The following is a 16,434-nucleotide window of genomic DNA, read 5'->3' as shown; positions in this document are numbered from 1 at the left end:
AAACATAAAAAATGTGTTACCTATTTTTAATAAATTTTGCCAACAATTTAAATATGTTTGTGAAATCATTGTCCTGAGAAAGGTGGCAGATTGCATGAATCTGATCATGGTCTGTGAATAGCAACTACTAGGTGAAATTTTATATATACTATTTTACATCATGATATGGAAGTGTATAATGGTCTCTTCATTTTATTTATAATTTGACACCCTTACTGTCCAAATTTTGAGATGCAAAATCCACCTATTTATTTCTAAATATTATTATGTTAGTAGCAAATAAATCAGTTTTTTTTTTTTTTTTTTAAAGATCTATCAGTGCATCCTTATTGTGCTGGAAATATTAGATTCACAGAGAAACTGAATATGCTTTTTAAAAAAATTTTTTTTTTTGAGATGGAGTCTCACTCTGTTGCCCAGGCTGGAGTGCAGTGGCGCCATCTGCCTCCTGGGCTCAAGCGATTCTCCTGCCTCAGCCTCCCAAGTAGCTGGGATTACAGGAGCACACCACCACACCTGGCTAACTTTTGTAATTTTAGTAGAGATGGGTTCTCACCATGCTGACCTGGCTGGTCTCAAACTCCTGATCTCAAGTGATCCACCTGTCTTGTTCTCCCAAAGTGCTAGGATTACAGGTGTGAGCCACTGCGCCTGGTATAAATACTCCTAATTACAAACTTTCTCTGTAGGCCATTATCCATTATAATGAAATGTTTTGAAATAAAGAACATTTTAGTAGAGACAATGCAGTGCTAACACACTGTATGTGTAGCCAGTGCAGGAACTAATCAATGCCTCATGAAACATCTCTTATTTCTTATTGCAAACAATCATCACAAATGAAAGAGTGTAGGCAGAGAGCAGGAACAACAGTGTCCAGTACATACCAGAAAATGCATTATTCACAGGTGCCAGCAAAGTGTATTCTCCATCTGGCCTCAGAGCCGATGCCAAGCCTAATTGGGCCACAAGATCCGTGAAAGTGGTTTGCTGTTTTCCAGCCAGCTCAGTAACTTGTTTGGCTGAAAAAAAATAAACCATCACCATCCCAACAATGTCATCATTGCTATTATCTCCATCATGAAACTAGTAAGTCAATTCCTGACTGTTTTCTAATATTGTAAGCTATTTACTGCAATGTCAATGTGATAAGACATCCTCCCGCTCCCTAATAAAAGAGTTCTACTTCCATTTTTTGGTGGGGGTTGATAATCACAATGAATTTCTGAAGGAAAATATTTTTCTGTCTTCCTACTACATGTTTCTTTAATTCTGTATTGTTCATCTGTCATCTCTCTCTACACTGAGTTCCATAGCTTTTTCATTTATCCAAAGCTGACCATTTGGTTAGATCTTTCCTTCTGTTTCCAAGAAAAACTCTGGCACTGTGAAAACCTTTATAAATATTAGATGTCAGAAACCCTAGAACGCGAAAGATTCATGCATGGAGTGCCCGTCACTACACTGCCTATCTATGGAGTACGCAAGTAGCTCACTATTTGTTGTGTTAGTGCTTTGCATGGCATTCTTTATACTGCACATTCATTTTTCATGGACTTACTCTTTGAGACAGCATAATTAGTAAATTATAGTAAGTAAAATAAAACAAACAAAAAGAAACGTTGCTTACCAGAATCAGGAATTAGGACCTGATCAATCAAATGGATCACACCATTATTTGTCACAATATCCTTTTTGTTCACCATTTTGATTCCATTTACTGTTATGCTGTCACCGTCACATCCTATCTCAATTGTATTTCCTTCCAGCGTCTCAAAGACGGCTCCTCCCATAATAGACTCAGAACACTGGAGAGTATTTAAGATGTGATACTTCATAAGAGCTAGAGAACACAATAAAAAGTTAGCTTTCGGATCAAGGGAAATAACATTTGACCCTGAAAAGATGTGTTTCATTGTGGAACTAAGTAATCCTTAAAAGGTAGTAAGACCTAAGGATTCACTTAACAGCTTTAAAATCCTATTTACGTTCTAGAAGTTTTTTCCTATTAACTACAAAATAGGAACAGCTCAGCTTCGTAGGAATAATAAGAGGAGATCAACTTCAGGAAATGATTGGTGCAGCATTAGAAAACGTGGTAGGTTAAGTTCCAGCTATCATAAGAAAGTAACTCCTGGGTGAAAGCAAGAATTGTTCCTTTCAGAAGACCTTTGACTGGCACAATGGCTCACACATGTAATCTCAACACTTTGGGAGGCCTAGGTGAGAGGATTGTTTGAGGCCAGGAGTTCAAGACCATCATGGGAAACACAGCAAGACCCCTCTCTACCAAAAGAGAAAAAGGGAAGGCCTGTTAAATTCCAAAATGCCCAAGAACAGCATCTTGTAATAGCTGCTCATGGCAGAATATTTGTACATAATGTGTAATGTGGTTCATAGAGGCTGAGGATAAGACAAATTATTTCTGCAAGGCAACTTCTAAAAAGTAGCCAAATAAAGATTTATTGAAGGGCCTCTGGAAGGATCTATGCCTCAGCTACGTTGTATCTATCCTGCATCCTAAAACGTTCTCATCTTAAACTGGTCAAATGTATTTTGGGATAGGCTGAGTAAGTGAAGTATGCAAGCACAAAGTAAAACCTATCTGACAACAGAAAGGAAGCTTGGCAAGCCACCAAATTCTTCTGTGTATCAGTAATTAGAGGCCCAGGAGAACCATACGATTCTCACAACTCAGTATCTTTTGGCATAAATACAGAATTAAAAGCATTGCATACCATGCATACAATATTAAAATTTGATGATCTAATATTTATTTCCAATACCTGTTAATCTTTCTGAATATCTACTACTTATTTACTTGAAAGTAGTATGAAAGAATGTGATCTTAAGAATATTCTTATTATTTAAGAATTATACTCTGCCTACTCTTTCAAGGACTTTTGGAAGACTTATAGTACATCTCAGAATAAAAATTTTTCCTTGCCTTTGCTTATTAAAACTAATATTATTGGCAAGAACTAGCCTCTTTTTTATTCCCCTCTCAGAATGCTGGGAGACTTCTTAGAGAGGAAGAATTTTAACTACCTTCAGAAGCCACTTTGTCTCCCATGATCCTTTCTAGGACACCTCGTGGGAGTTTCTCAAAAGCCTCATTGGTGGGAGCAAAGAGTGTGAAGTGACCATCTCTTCCAAGGGCCTCCAATATGTCCGATGTGATGGCAGCTGCCTGAAACACAAATGTGCTTTTCAGAGACTTTCACATTGTAAATCCAAAAGAAAATTACAACACACTTAGCCTAGGCTGACATGAAGGAGCTGATTCCCACACTATAGAGGCTTGTTGTTGTTCGATCTTCAGAATATTACTTTTTGACACAACCATGTCTTTTCCAACTTTCTTCAAATTGTGTCTGCAAGAATGAGAATTCTGCCCGTGTTTGTGGGACTGTAGCAATATCCAGCAGTATATATAACAGATGAATGCGTTCTAAATGCACTAAATACACACCAGTCACATGACTAACCATGCTTACTGTCATTTCCACAGAAATATTATTTCATATGAGAATGTTTCTCCTGTGTAAAATGAAAATAGTAGCCATTTCAAAAAAATGTTTGTTACATTTTTGCCAGATTTAATAGCATTTTTATTGTTTTTAGGTTTTGACAGGAGAAGAGGAGGGATTTCAATGACTCAAGACAATCTGCTCTTGGACTTACTCTAAAAGATGAAAGGTCATCTTCTGCTTCAATGAAGTCTTGAATTGAGGTACCAATTTGTGTAAGGACACGGTCAATGACATGGACCACACCATTTGTTGCAATCTGGTTCCCATGGATAATTCGAGCACAATTAACAGTGACAACCTGTAATTATTTGGAAAAATCAAAGTGCTGAAACCAGAGACATCCATTGACCACTGAGACTGCAAGCCCATTCCCAGTTTTTCATTGATACTAGTAAATGTAACAAATGGGAAACTATATTCTAAATGGATATGCTGTGGATGAAGATTTACATGTTGTTATATCTAAAAAAGAAACTGTAAAGGAAAAGGGAACCAGTTGAGAACCTAAGTCTATTCATACTTAACGTATCTAGCAACATAAGGCAAAGGTGCTTTTCTCTTTCAAATTATTGCTTTTTTCCTCTCTTTTATACAAAAAGTCATAAACTTTTTAATGTGGGTAAATGAATTACATAAAGAAGTCTAATCTAGTCCTAAAAATTAAGTTTTGAGAAGGAGAAACAAATAATTATTGTATAGATATAATTAGTTCTAGTACAAGAACTTCCTAAATATTACTTTGTCACTGACTTCTTTTGTCCCTGAGAATCTGGCTGTGGAAAAAGTTCTATGACCCCATTGGCAATTTTCCACAAAAACTGATCCAAACACACAAGTACTACAGTAGCTAGAGGGGGGAGTAAAAGAACACTCATTCTTTGATTCTTTTTGCTACTACAATAAATGATTTCAAATACATCAACTACTAAAATTTCGTTTTTTAGAATACTTGTCTACTGTCAATGAACTGTTCATGTAATTTGTCCTTTTCAATCACTCTTTGGTAGAAATTAATAACCAGATTGGAAATTTGCATGCCCTAGATTTGAGGGTAAAGTCATAATATAGCACTTACCTTATTCTCACTAATATTTTATTATTTTTGTGAGCATTGCATAAAAAGTATAGACAAAATTAAAGAAGGTATTTTTCATAAGTGTACTTTTTACTGATAAAACTTACCCCATTAGGATAATGGTTAATGAAAAGCCCCAAATTGTTATACATTGAAGGAATAATCATGCCATTTTTTAAGTCCTTGGTCAACATTCTCTTATTAATCATGTGGCTATGTAAAGCATTCAGTAATTCAACATTCACGTTGCTCTCCAAACCTCTACGGATATCCTAGGAAAAATTGCAATGATAGAAATTCAATTTATTGTGGAACATTAGTAAAAGTCTTATGATCACCCTATTTCTACTCTCTTGCTATTTTCTCATTGCATTATCAGATGGTCATACAAAATTGACATAAATAACTTGAAATTATATTATTCAAATTGGGTAAGGAATTTTATAAGTTCAGATACTTAGTTAAGGATCCTGAATGTGATAGAGTACTTAGACAGAACTCACAATTTTTAAAGTGAATATGTTGATGAAGAGACAATCTTGATATAACACATAAAATGGTAAGAATTAGGGAGATATGAAATTATCACATATTTAAAAATTTTAAGTGGCAAACAAAACAAATATGACATTATATTTGTATGCAACACTTGAGTTTTAACAAGGGTTTCATATTTATTCCATAACAAATTCAAGAATTCAACCATCCTGTACCTTTTTATCTATCCAACACCATGTATTATATTATGCTTTACTCAATGCTATGGGAAATATAACGATAAATCAAAAAGTCACAACTGTTTATCAGTAGCAGCAGGTAAAAGTTAGACACAATAAGACAGGACAGAGGGGAAAAATGCTTTCAGGGCTCAAATAAGAAAGAACAGCTATTCAGAAGTAGTTTGTAGATAGACCATGATATTTAAATCAATAAGTATGATGTAGTGGTCTTCTAAGTCCAGTACTGACAGGGTGAATGCCAAGAGAGCAAAAGTTGTCCAGTTTGGTTAAAACATACTTTTATGTTTCTCAGATAACACTAAGAAATTCAGAAGGGTATGTTGGACAATAATGTGGATGACTTTAATGCCCTAAGAAGGAGTGAAATAAACTGGCAATGAGGAACCACTGAAGATTTTGTGGCACTGGAATTTAATAATTAGAACCAGGCTTCAGGAAAGTTGAGTGGTAATGTACAGCAGAAATGAGAGTATTAGGGGGATCACTTTAGATGAAACACGAGATAAGCAGTTTGTAAGAATTGGAGAAAGGGGCGGTAAGGATGGCTTACAAATTTCAAGCCTGAACATTGAGACTGGTACTGCCAATTGTGGGTTAAAGGCACTAAAAATACAATTATTTATGGGGCGAAAGAAAATTGCATATGTTTTAGATAACATTTGTTTAAAGATGCAGATGGTATATCCAAGGATAAATACTAAGATAAACAGTAGAAATATTCTACTGAGGTTCGAAGAAGACACAAGTCCAAACAACAAGCGTAGGCTTAATGTTTGTATGCACTGAAGTAATACCTGAAACCATGTTAAGTGCATTTAAAGAGCAGAGTCAAGTTGCTGGAAGAAATTCTTACAAGTTCCATTCTTTAAGGCAAGGAAGAAGAGGAGTCAGCAAAAGGGACTGGAGAAGGGGTTACAGATGTGGTGAAAGACACCCAGAAGACGGAGGTCTATAATCAAGCAGTCAACCACACAGCTAATGTAGCAAGATAATGCCTACAGATATATGCCTACATTTTATTAAGTATACTTGACTCTAGTAATAACTATCAATTCATCTCCATATCTAGTAGAAAGTAGGAATATATTTTTATATCAGTTTTATAGATTCGGAAATTGAGTAATAATTTAAGGCATTGTAAATTAGACTGTGCACAAGTCTAAAAATCAAATGTATTTTCACATTTCCTTTAACCACATACATGTATACAAATTTGACAACCTGAACATCCATGTATATTTACATATAATTAAACATACATAATAAAATAGTGCTATATAGTGCAGCTTATGATAATTTTAAATTTCAGTAGGCTTCTTAACTTACCTTTCTGTTAGACATGTTATCTGAAATTACATACATATCCTCACAAACAGGAAAAAGGAAAGGAGCAAAAGAGAGTAACAAGTGCCCTTTTAGCCGATTCTTGGTTCCCCTTCTTTAAAAAATTAATGTATAAGTTTCCTGGAGAGTTATTCTATTTGCGGATGTATTAACATATTTTACTTTCCTCAATAACTCATCCATTTAGATATCCTCATATATGTACAATAGAAAGATACACAATTTCTACTAATATCCAAGTTAATAAATCAGTTAAAATGAAATAACAATAACAGCAAAAAATAAATCTATTGATAAAAATACTGAATTACAGAATCCAAGTTGTCCCAAGCCTCATTACTCGGTGCGAAGTAAGTGAAGGATCCCTTTCCCTCAATCTCCTCCCTCAGTTTTGAGGCATCAGAATAGCTCTGCGTTGTGGTGGCTCCCACGATACCCAGAGTGCCGTAAACATGGTCAATGGGCAAAACTGAAATAATCAAGAAATGAATCAGTACTGGGGATGATATTCTCAGGATATGATTCATAATCATTTAAACTTGATGCTATGTTTCCCAAGACATTTAACTAATAATTTTAATAATACAATTATGTGAATAATCATTTTTATATAAAAGTTATCTCTTGAGTGCTAAATAATAAAATGCTACTGAAAAACATTATGTTACATATCCTTTGTGTTAAGGATAAATTTTAAACTCTTATCTTGGTTTAACATTTAACCTGTTTAGATGTCAATCCTGCTATGTCAATAATTCAATTATAATTCAATATTATCTATTATTTACATCTATCATTTGTATAGATTTGAGTCCCTAAAAATATGTAGGCCTGCTTGTTTTCATTATAACTTCTGGTAGCAAATAATTCAAAATATTTAATCCTTCCAGATTATTTCTTCCAAACGTCAGAATAAAGATTCATGCGTGAATGTCAGCCTAAAGGGATTTATCTAGTAATGTGCAGTCACCTTATTTTTTCTGACCCTATTTGATTTGAACATTAGTATAATTTGATTAATAGCATAGAATAAATGGTTATTAAATTTGTGAATATCCTTAGATTTGGTGACACAACTATTAAGTATAAAACCAGGATTTTAAAAGACCCTAAAAAGATGGAGAAATTGAGTCAAAATGAACAAGGTTAAATTTAACAAGCTTTCATGTAATTCCTATGCCTAAATTGAGAAAAACAAATCCTAGAGAACTGACTTAATGGTGTATGTAAAAAAACTGGTAATCAATTTTAATTGATTCCAAATTTGATATAAGCTAATGATGTAACACGGTTACCAATGACATTATCCAAAGTGCAAGGTCTCCCCAAATCAGGTACTTATCCTGGTATTGTCTTTTTTTTTTTTTTTTTTTTTGAGACGGAGTCTCGCTCTGTCGCCCAGGCTGGAGTGCAGTGGCCAGATCTCAGCTCACTGCAAGTTCCGCCTCCCGGGTTCACACCATTCTCCTGCCTCAGCCTCCCGAGTAGCTGGGACTACAGGCGCCCGCCACCTCGCCCGGCTAGTTTTTTGTATTTTTTAGTAGAGACGGGGTTTCACCGTGTTAGCCAGGATGGTCTCGATCTCCTGACCTTGTGATCCGCCCGCCTCAGCCTCCCAAAGTGCTGGGATTACAGGCTTGAGCCACCGCGCCCGGCCCCTGGTATTGTCTTAAATGCTCAGACCCACATGGATGGACTTTAAATATCAGTCTAGGTTTATACTCAGAAAAAAAGATTACTGGACTAGAGACTTTCTGTCTTTTGGTGTTATAATGGGGAGGGCTTCAAAGTCTATGTCATATTAAAATAATTGGGGATGATTAGCCCAGAAAACAGATTTTATTCAAGAAGAGAGGGTAGCCGGAGGAAAGGCGTGGTGATTGGCATGAAATATCTGAACAGCTGTCATTTCAAAGAGGAAATAGATGAACTATTTTTTTTTCTTTAGTTGGCAGAGGTATAGGAAACCAAATTTCAATATAAGGAACATAAAATCAGAGCTGTTCAACTAGAGAAGATGAGATATCACCAAGTAGTTAAGTTCCATGTTCCTAGACAACTTCAAAGAACGGGAGTTTATGAAGAGTTTTGTTCCTGAAGGGAAGCTGAACTAATTTAAATTTATGACTAAGTTTCTGTTGTATTGCCCAGCATCCAGTGTATGAGAAACGTGTTCTTACATTTCATCGTCGTGATAAATTCATGATTAACACAAACATAGGAGGGGATATATTTTGGATTTAGGATGGTGCTGTGTACACACATACACAATTGGCTTCTCCACAAGCCACCTCAACCCTTTCCTTGCATATAAAGTGTTCCTTATTTAATTCAAGAAATTGAGATTTTACCTGCTGGGCAGCCTTTCATTCCTTCCATTCTCATATAACCAGGGCAACATTCATACAACACAGTCCTGTACATTGGAAGAAAATTAATATTAAAATGAGAAACTAGGATACATTTTGACAAAAATTTGACAAAATATTTCACTTATTGCCTTGATTTGCTGAGATTCTAAAAATCAGGGTGTTTTTTTCCTCCCCTGATATTTTCTTTTTTCTTTTTTCTTTTCTTTTTATTTTTTTGAGACGGAGTCTTGCTCTGTCCACCAGGCTGGAGTGCAGTGGCCGGATCTCAGCTCACTGCAAGCTCCGCCTCCCGGGTTCACGCCATTCTCCTGCTTCAGCCTCCCGAGTAGCTGGGACTACAGGCGCCCGCCACCGTGCCCGGCTAGTTTTTTGTATGTTTTGTAGTAGAAACGGGGTTTCACCGTGTTGGCCAGGATGGTCTCCATTTCCTGACCTCGTGATCCGCCCGCCTGAGCCTCCCAAAGTGCTGGGGTTACAGGCATGAGCCACCGCTCCCGGCCGATTTTTTCTATATTTATATGAATCTGATTTCTCACTACAGTCTCATGTTACTATAGAAAAGTTCCAGAATGTTGATCCAGAAGAATGAAATTTGGGTCCCAGTTCTGTTACTTGGTTGACATGTGAACCTTGAGCAAGTCATTTAATCAACTGGAGTCCCTGTTTCCCCAAGTATTTAACATGAATATAGTAGCTATGATATCTACTCAAAGAGTAATTGTGAATCTCAAATGAAATAATGCTTTTGAAATCATTTTGTAAACTAAAAACGGGTATAAATGTGCTTTAATAGAAGTGGAAACATAAGAAAATACATTGAACTATTTGAATCCGTAACAAGCTATCTCATTGCTAACTAAAATAATGCTGTATTTGGTTTGAATTGCCAGTATAATTACTAACTGTATTATACTACATACAAACTTTAAAGTCTTGTTTGTGTAAAATTTGATAAAAGTAATCTAAGTAAGTTTATTTTAATATTAGAGCTTAGTATTCAAGAAAATGGCATCCTGTTTAAAGTTAACAAAGTGTGTTGAGTTATACAGGCAATAATTAAGGTAACAGACCAGAAAATTCAAGATATCAAGATATGCAAAAAATAAGTTTAATTTACTATATTTTGAGGGAAAATAGTAATTTAAAAAATATATATAATTGCTTACAAAATAAAACCTGATTATATTAATATATAAATATATTAATATTATAATATAATCCTAATTTTTATTTTTTCACATTTCATAGAATATTTTCTGGATTTCATCATCCAACACAGATAGCCTATTTTAACTAAAATTTTACATAGTTACTTATGTTTCTTTTCAATAGAAATATAAAGGTATGGCCAGGCGCGGTGGCTCACGCCTGTAATCCCAGCACTTTGGGAGGCCGAGGTGGGCGGATCACAAGGTCAGGAGATCCAGACCACGGTGAAACCCCGTCTCTACTAAAAAAAAATACAAAAAATTAGCCGGGCGCGGTGGCAGGCGCCTGTAATCCCAGCTACTAGGGAGGCTGAGGCAGGAGAATGGCATGAACCCGGGAGGCGGAGCTTGCAGTGAGCCGAGATCGCGCCACTGCACTCCAGCCTAGTGGACAGAGTGAGACTCTGTCTCAGAAAAAAATAAAAAAAAAATAAAAAAAAAAATAAAGGTACATGTATCAAACAATTAGAAACAGGGATTATTACAAGTAAAAAATAAATGCACATAGTTTTGTAATTTTTAATTGATACATATGGTGTCAAACAGATTATGACAATTATAGATTAGTTATTTTGTAATTCACTAATTAAACATGAATCAGCTAATTCAGATGCTATTTCTTTTCTGACTTTTTATCTAGTTGTCATAATTGTAATCAAGAAGTATGAATGAATCAAATAATTTATACATGAAAGAGATTGCCAAGTATAAGAATAAAATTTTTTTAGTATGATAAAAATGATAAAAGCAAACTATCAAGAAGCAAAAATTTTAATGATGTAAGAGATAATTTTATACAGTCGAGTAAAAGTAAATAAATGTTTTCAAATTGAACCCTGGTACATTAAGTAATTATTTAGGATTTGTAGTCCTGTTTATAACCTTGAATCCATATTCTCTATTTGTTAATAAAAAATTCCTGGCATGAAATATTGGCTTAAGAATCAAAGATAGCTAAAAATATGGACAAAATTAAATGGGAAATACCCACTTCAAGTTATTCTCTAATTTTAATATAGTTTGAAGAATAGTTGGTATTGGAAACATATACAAGGTACATAGGAGCCTTATGCAAATCATAATAGAGCCTCTAAATAATTTTATTTACATGAGCTCTTGTAAATAAATCTAATTATTGGATGTCAAAAGATTAAGAATTGCTTATATATTAGCTTTAGCATATGTTGTAAACAATTTAAAAAATGAGATACAAATGTGCTTAGTCCATAGATTGATATACTTACTTGAAGTAAAATAGTGAATAGAAAAGGAAATTTAACAAAAATGTGTACAGCAAATGCTAATATAACAAGGGTCAGTCATAATGTAGAGAATTAATGCAGTAGATAAGATAAAATTCCAACAGTTCATTGTAATATCAGCTGATAATTGAACAATATGGTTATCTCTGAGCAGATATTTTGAAAAGAAGAAAAAAGGAGTTTTTTTCAGAAGAACATTTATGCTACCCAAAACTCAATGTTCCCATATGGTCAGTAGGGCAAAACAAGAGTGAAAAAATATCATTGCTACACATAGCTCTAAACATGAGAAATTTATTTTTGCTTTCAGAACAGTATTTAATATTTCATGAGATGCCAGCTAAAAATGTCAGACATTCTCTAGAGGAATTTTCCAGAATACTATATTACTAGACCAATATATATTTTGGGCAATATCTTGACCCTAGGAGGCTTCATGTTTTTCATTAGGCCTGCTCAGTGTACTTTTCTCAAATCCCCAGAGCAACTGTTCAGCTGAAAGGCAAGCATTTCTGTCATCTGATCATAAAGTCCTGAAGATATCTCTGGAAATTTCAGCGAAGCAAGCAGACGGCAGACCAGTCTTCCTGTCAGTAGTATTTATTTCTTTGGTTATTTGAAATTAGCATTTACGTTTACTTCAGTGCCCAGATGTAACTATGTTTTTGAAAATGAAGCTACTTTAGAAAATTAAGCTGATAAAATTGAACAAAGGAGACACTGTTACATTTCTGGTTTAAAAAAAAAAAAAAAAAAAAGAAAAGCCAGGCTTCAAAGTAGTGATTTTTTTTTTTTTAATGGAAAGCAAGAAAGAATTTGGTATATCCTCCGTACGAGTCTTGACATCTCTCATATATTTAGATGGTTAAAGTAAATTGATGGCATTCTTCTCTATCTTCTAGGAAGGATGTAATAAGCATTCTCTCTAACATTTCAGGGTGAAGGTCCTTTCTTATCTAGTTAGTGTGCATTTCAAATATGCTTGATGGTATCCATGAATATAAAGAACAAAGAGGAAAACTCAGAGCCTTAGAATCCCTACTGGGGCCTAGCTTGCAGCATGCCAGAGACCATTGTAACAACTGATTGCATTATAATTGTGTGAATGACTCACAAGTCTAGCAGAAGTCTGCACAATAATAGGAATAATGTTCAGGTCAAAAGATAATATCGAGTCGAAACTCTATTAAGCCAATGAGCAGGGGGATGGTCAGCAAGGTCCTCTGGTGCCCTAGACTTGGTTACCATGTGGAGATGCAACCCAGCTAAGGTTAAATGCCTTGTATACATGTTCTTACTTAGAAATAAAGACAATCTTGTGCATTTCAAATAGGCATCTGGTCACAACCTCCTTTCCTGTCCACATCTATGCATTTGTTAAAAGAGTTTAATTTTAAGGACAATTGGTGTTATGCATTATGGGTACTTAGTAATTTCACATTTATCAATTCATTTTATCTTCTCAGAAATTCTTTAATACAGCTGTTAGATCCATGTTTTACAGGTAAGTCTACAAGAGGTTAAGTGATTCCATATTTAGTATGTTTTTTGAGATGGAGTCTCACTCTGTTGCCCACTTGGGAGTGCGGTGGTGCCATCTTGGTTCACTGCAACCTCCACCTCCTAAGTTCAAGCGATTCTCCTGCCTCAGCCTCCCAAATACGTGCCTGCCACCACATCCGGCTAATTTTTGTATTTTTTTTTAGTAGAGACGGGTTTCACCATGTTAGCCCGGCTGGTCTCAAACTCCTGGTCTCAAGTGATCCACCTGCCTCGGCCCCCCAAAGTACTGGGATTACAGGTGTGAATCACCACTCCTGGCCCATGTTTAGTATTTATACCAATATTATTAACTTAGAAATAAGTTTCCAATCAATTCTTTCACCCGAACTTAGGGTAACTGAATTTTAATGCTGATGTATTAAGCAGGTTCTTCCTGGGGTCTTTTGATTCTCAAGGCATCCTTCACTAAGGGTGGACTTCAAATTAATAGGAAGCAGGAAGAAGTCACTTGAACTGTTTTCTTGACTGGGGTGGCACCTAAACCTTTCTGATTGTATTACTTGCCCTATTTATGACTGGGCTCCCTCATTGTAAAACAAAGATTTTGGATCACAGGAGTGGTTCTTGACCTTAATATGCCCAGAATGTTTATTACTTTTCTTTACTAATATTTATTGGTAAAATAAACCAGAAGGCATGTCTATTAAGTAATAAATAATGCTTTCCAATTTTAAGGTAATCAGTGAAACATATGTTAAAACATAATCATTCTTTGGGCTATTGAGATATTAACTATAATGATGAGCTTCCATTACCACCTTGTGGACCTCTGGGGATGGAGCATCTTGAACTGAGAATCACTGGATTAAATAAAGAGATAAAGTCAAGTATTTTTTAACTTTAAACTTTGATGAAAACTCTGAGGTAAACTGGAATACTTTAGACAATTTCCAAATGACTGGAGGAAAACATTAACTTTTTGCCTCAGAAACTCTGATATTTTAAATCAGTTTGTTCTTCTGGCCCACTTTTTTATAAAACGAGGAAACTAAGTCAGAGGTTAAGTGACTTGCCTAAGATAAAAGAGGGCCAAACCAGGAGTAGAAACCACATCATACACTCACACAGATTCTATACCCAATCCTTAGCCATGTGATCTGCTTCCTTCTGGCCTCCACGTCACATGGATTCAGGAAGAAATCTGAGATCTAATAGTAATATTGGAGATGCAGGGAGAACTTTTTTATTCACGTGTGTATTCCTTTCTTTTCTTTAAATAACTCTCACAATTTGGGTCAGTCTTTTCAAGAAGAATGGTGTGTACACCCAGGGGGAAGGCATATACGTCACGATGTTGTTTTTGGAAATGACATGTTATGGAAAAAAAAAAAAAGAGACTTACGCTTTCTGTCCACAGATGGACTTTTTATACCAGTTCTTACAAGTGCTGAAGTATTTCTTTTTGGTGCCCAAAATCTGTTGAAGGGCACAGACATTCGGGCTGGAGGATAGAGGGAAAGGAAAAAAGTTAATGTCCTAATAATGACTAGTTTTTCATATCTAAAGATCAGATGATAGAAGAAAATGTTAAGATGTGGATTTGATATTCAAAGATATGATTCTAGCCTTGCACAAATCTGACTATTGACACGATCCTACTGAATTGTTGGAAAACCTAAAGTCTAAGGGAGATGGCGAGGAGAGAGAGAAAAAAATTACACATTTCTGAGAGTAAAAAATACAAGCATTTCCAAAAGTTAACCAAATAGAAATATTCAAACAGTATGAACATAATTTTATTTCTATGTGCCTTGTTACTCTTAATAGTAGATAATCTACTGACCCTTTTTAAACCAAACATGTGCTCACTTGGAGGATGGCCATAGCTTCAGGGCTCTCTGGAACAAAGAGAGGTCAGAGAGCAAAAGAGATAAGATTTATTATGTACACAGACACTATACTCTGTAATTTTCTAGGTTAAGTAATCACAGAAGTAAATGAGTGCTAAAATTAACTTTGAAACAATATGGTTGCACAGAGGAGAATTATCTTTTTGAATGGAAGTAACAGATTAGAACATCCTCTGTCACAACTTTAATGTTCCCCTTCCTCTCTTAAAGGGATAGAGGTCTTATTTCACTGTAAGTCAAAGAAGCTTGTGAACATGATGAAAATCCCTGTGGGGCATAGGAAGAAGTGCCAAGATCCACTTAAAAAATTATAAATGGTTGGATGAGTTACAAAATTGTGTGTGATTTTTAAAATGCTCAGTTGTAGTTTCATTAGTTCTGTAAAATATAAATTACTTTTGCAAATTTTACAGAATTCAGAATTTAAAAGTAACTTAAATGCTTCAAAGAATTCAGAGAACTAGTTACATTACCCAGAATTTAACCTTCATATGTAATTTAAATAAAATTTTCTCTAACATCATGTGAGATATTTCAAAGCTGTTCACATACATATGATAGCTCCTAACAAGAGATTTTTTAATTTTGAAAACTCAATTTCAGATTTTTTGGAAGAAAATAAAAACATAAGTAAATGGAGTCATAAAAGAATGCCCAGCTAAATTGTGTTACATTAGAATTATATAATATTTCATAAAAAAGCAATTATATTCAAGTTATTTACAGAGTAATTATGTCTTAAAGTTTGAAGTGCATAGAGAAATCACAGAATACTCACATTTTCCTTTTTTTCTATTACTTTATAATAATTAGAAAAAATAAACCCTGAGGCATATATGAGAAACTTTATGCATACTTGAACATATAACAAGCTAAGGAAAAAGAAACACAGTTTATAAAACCAAACCACTCACTTACCCTTGTTCCCGACCCCTGATACGACTATGAGTCAAGATCTTGTCATAATGACTGTTGGCATTTGCAGGGTTAACAACAAGCAGCAATAGAAGAGAAAACATGGGTAAGAAGGGAATCATCTTGAGTCTCTCCGTTGCAGTTAGTCCCCGAAGAGAACTGGCAGTGGGCTTTGCAGAGCTCTGAATTTATATACATGTCAGAGTTGTGGGAGGGAACACTGCATCAACCTGAGAATCTGAACTCTTTCCAAGAAACATCAGCAACTTCAAATTGCCAGCTAAGATTTGTTTTGGTTAGTTATATTTAAGGAACACATTGAGCTACTTTTCCTTTTCATTATAAAGAAGGTACTTATTTTTAATCATATGAACAATTGACTCACTGCATGTTTATGTCTCAGTTTTATTCTTTTGTATCTTAGAGAGTTTTTAAGAAAAATTCTTTTGTTGTAAGAGGTATTCTGCAGTCCGTTTCAGAGTAGAATGTATAATGTCTGTGTGCTCAAGATTATTGTTAGGTCTTGCTGCAGTTCACATCAGAACTGAAAGATTATTATTATTACTTTTTTT

General features: G+C 34.9%; 1 protein-coding gene across 7 annotated transcripts in view; it reads right to left on the bottom strand.

Annotated features, from left to right (window-relative positions):
* The window catches only part of POSTN (periostin), a 36,042-nt gene extending 19,940 nt beyond the window's left edge, over positions 1-16,102 (bottom strand). For all 7 annotated transcript variants that reach the window (XM_010383065.2, XM_010383069.2, XM_010383070.2 and 4 more), the window contains exons 1-9: positions 15,866-16,102; positions 14,440-14,538; positions 9,044-9,108; positions 7,004-7,161; positions 4,716-4,880; positions 3,685-3,831; positions 3,049-3,190; positions 1,631-1,843; positions 888-1,022 (exon numbers count right to left, since the gene is read on the bottom strand). In XM_010383065.2, the coding sequence (XP_010381367.1) occupies positions 888-1,022; positions 1,631-1,843; positions 3,049-3,190; positions 3,685-3,831; positions 4,716-4,880; positions 7,004-7,161; positions 9,044-9,108; positions 14,440-14,538; positions 15,866-15,984 (1,243 nt within the window). In that variant the 5' untranslated portion in view covers positions 15,985-16,102. The remainder of the gene's footprint in view (positions 1-887; positions 1,023-1,630; positions 1,844-3,048; positions 3,191-3,684; positions 3,832-4,715; positions 4,881-7,003; positions 7,162-9,043; positions 9,109-14,439; positions 14,539-15,865) is intronic.
* Positions 16,103-16,434: the final 332 nt, after the last annotated feature.

Source organism: Rhinopithecus roxellana, chromosome 18 (genome assembly GCF_007565055.1).
Source record: "Rhinopithecus roxellana isolate Shanxi Qingling chromosome 18, ASM756505v1, whole genome shotgun sequence".
NCBI lineage: Eukaryota > Metazoa > Chordata > Mammalia > Primates > Cercopithecidae > Rhinopithecus > Rhinopithecus roxellana.
This window is presented reverse-complemented; position numbering and strand designations above follow the sequence as displayed.